This window comes from Crocuta crocuta, unplaced genomic scaffold (assembly GCF_008692635.1).
Source record: "Crocuta crocuta isolate KB4526 unplaced genomic scaffold, BGI_CrCroc_1.0 scaffold27, whole genome shotgun sequence".
Classification (NCBI taxonomy): domain Eukaryota; kingdom Metazoa; phylum Chordata; class Mammalia; order Carnivora; family Hyaenidae; genus Crocuta; species Crocuta crocuta.
In genome coordinates, this window is record NW_027532250.1 from 6,624,648 (window position 1) to 6,626,451 (window position 1,804).

The 1,804-nt window shown below is 53.2% G+C and overlaps 1 protein-coding gene across 1 annotated transcript in view; it reads left to right on the forward strand.

Annotated features, from left to right (window-relative positions):
* The first annotated feature begins 1,640 nt into the window (after window positions 1-1,640).
* The window catches only part of KCNG1 (potassium voltage-gated channel modifier subfamily G member 1), a 6,139-nt gene continuing 5,975 nt past the window's right edge, over window positions 1,641-1,804 (forward strand). Inside the window, exon 1 of the mRNA XM_077778281.1 lies at window positions 1,641-1,804. This exon is cut by the window's right edge and continues 689 nt beyond it. Coding sequence (XP_077634407.1) covers window positions 1,663-1,804 — 142 coding nt within the window. The 5' untranslated portion in view covers window positions 1,641-1,662.

Genomic DNA, 1,804 nt, shown 5'->3' on the forward strand with positions numbered 1-1,804 from the left:
CCCTACAGAGCAAGCAGTCTTATAAAGGAGCCAGGCCTGCATACAGATATGGTAAAGACCATGCACCAGGTACAGGGATAGGAAGACTCAATTCACCCAGAAGAGCCAAGGAAGACTTCCTGGAGGAGTGGGCATGCCTGTCCAGTTCACCTCTGTATCCTCAAAATGATGTTTGCTGATACATGAGCAGCTATGACACTGTTGTGATCATTAACGTGGACATTGCCTGTTATTTATGGCCAGTGATATAGGTCTTCCATTTATGAAAGCAAAGCAAGCTGTCCCTTTCAGAGAAACACAAACAGTAATAATAGACAACGGCTGAGTACCTACGATGTGCCAGGCGCTGTTATTAAGTGCTTTTATGCACATAATTACAGAAGCCTCTCACTAATTCTAGGAAGCAGGTCAGATGGTTTTATGCACTTGAAGATGAGGAAGTTGAAACTGATCAAGGTTGAGCAACTTGCTCAGGCCACGAGGCTCCAGACCATCAGGGCTTCTCCACCTTCGCACTGCGGCCTCTGGAAGCCAGAGGATTCTCTGCTGTGGCGTCTGGCCGGCTCATCGTACTATGTTTAGCAGCACTTGGCCCCTATCAACTAGATGTCAGTGGCCTCCCCCAGTCATGACGATCAAAACATTGCCACATGTCTACCAGGGAACAAAATCGGCCTGAAGCCCACTGGTCTATGCTAACCTGACTTTCCAAGCTACGTGAGCACAACGACAACAAGAAATCCAGGCTAATTTAAAACAAAGCATTAACGGGGAGCCTGGGTGGCTCAGTCGGTTAAGCGTCCGACTTCAGCTCAAGTCATGATCTCATAGTTCGTGGGTTTGAGCCCCGTGTCGGGCTCTGTGCTGACAGCCAGCTCAGGGCCTGGAGCCTGCTTCAGATTCTGTGTCTCCCTCTCTCTCTGACCCTCCCCTGCTCACGCTGTCTCTCTCTCTCTCTCTCTCTCAGAAATAAATAAAACATTAAAAAAAATTTTTTAATAAAAAATAAAACAAAGCATTAAGTAGGTGATAGTAGAGATGCTCATGGCAGTGTCCTGGCATGTCAGCTCTGTGGGGCCGGGGACCGTGTCTGATTCCGTGCAGACCCCTGGTGCTTAGAGCAGCACCTGGCGCACAGGAGCGCTCAGCACGTTTCGATGGCATCCGTGAGGGGGATGTGGAAGAACCGTTCTGTGCAGCAAAGGCTGAATGACACGGTTGCTCTTTTTTACTCTTAAGTGTGTGTCTTAGTCAGCTGGGGGGGCTGTCACAGAACACCCACGCGGGGGCCCAAAACGACAGCCATGCCCTGCTCCCTGTTCTGGAGGTTGGAAGTCCAGGTTCAAGGTGCCAGCGTGTCTGGCTCCTGGGTGATGGCCGTTTTCTCGCTGTGTGGAGAGAGGGAGTTCTGGTGTCTCTTCCTCTCCTCCAAGGGCACTCATCCCCCCCATGACCTCGTGTAAGCCTAATCACCCCCCAAAGGCCCCGCCTCCTGCTGACCAGCGGGGGTCAGGGCTTCCCGTATGAACCCGGTCGGGGGGACACAGCTCGGTCCCTAACAGCAAAGGTCCGCAGACTCGGACTGTTTGCCCAGGCTCTGGAGTCACTGAGGGTCTCTCCTCTCTTTTCCCCGCAGGCCCGAGGGGGATGTGAAGGCCCAAAATGACCCTCTTACCAGGAGACAATTCTGATTACGACTACAGCGCCCTGAGCTGCGCCTCGGACGCCTCCTTCCACCCGGCCTTCTTCCCGCAGGGCCAGTCCCTCAAGGGCGTCTTCTACCGCCGCGCGCAGCGCCTGCGCC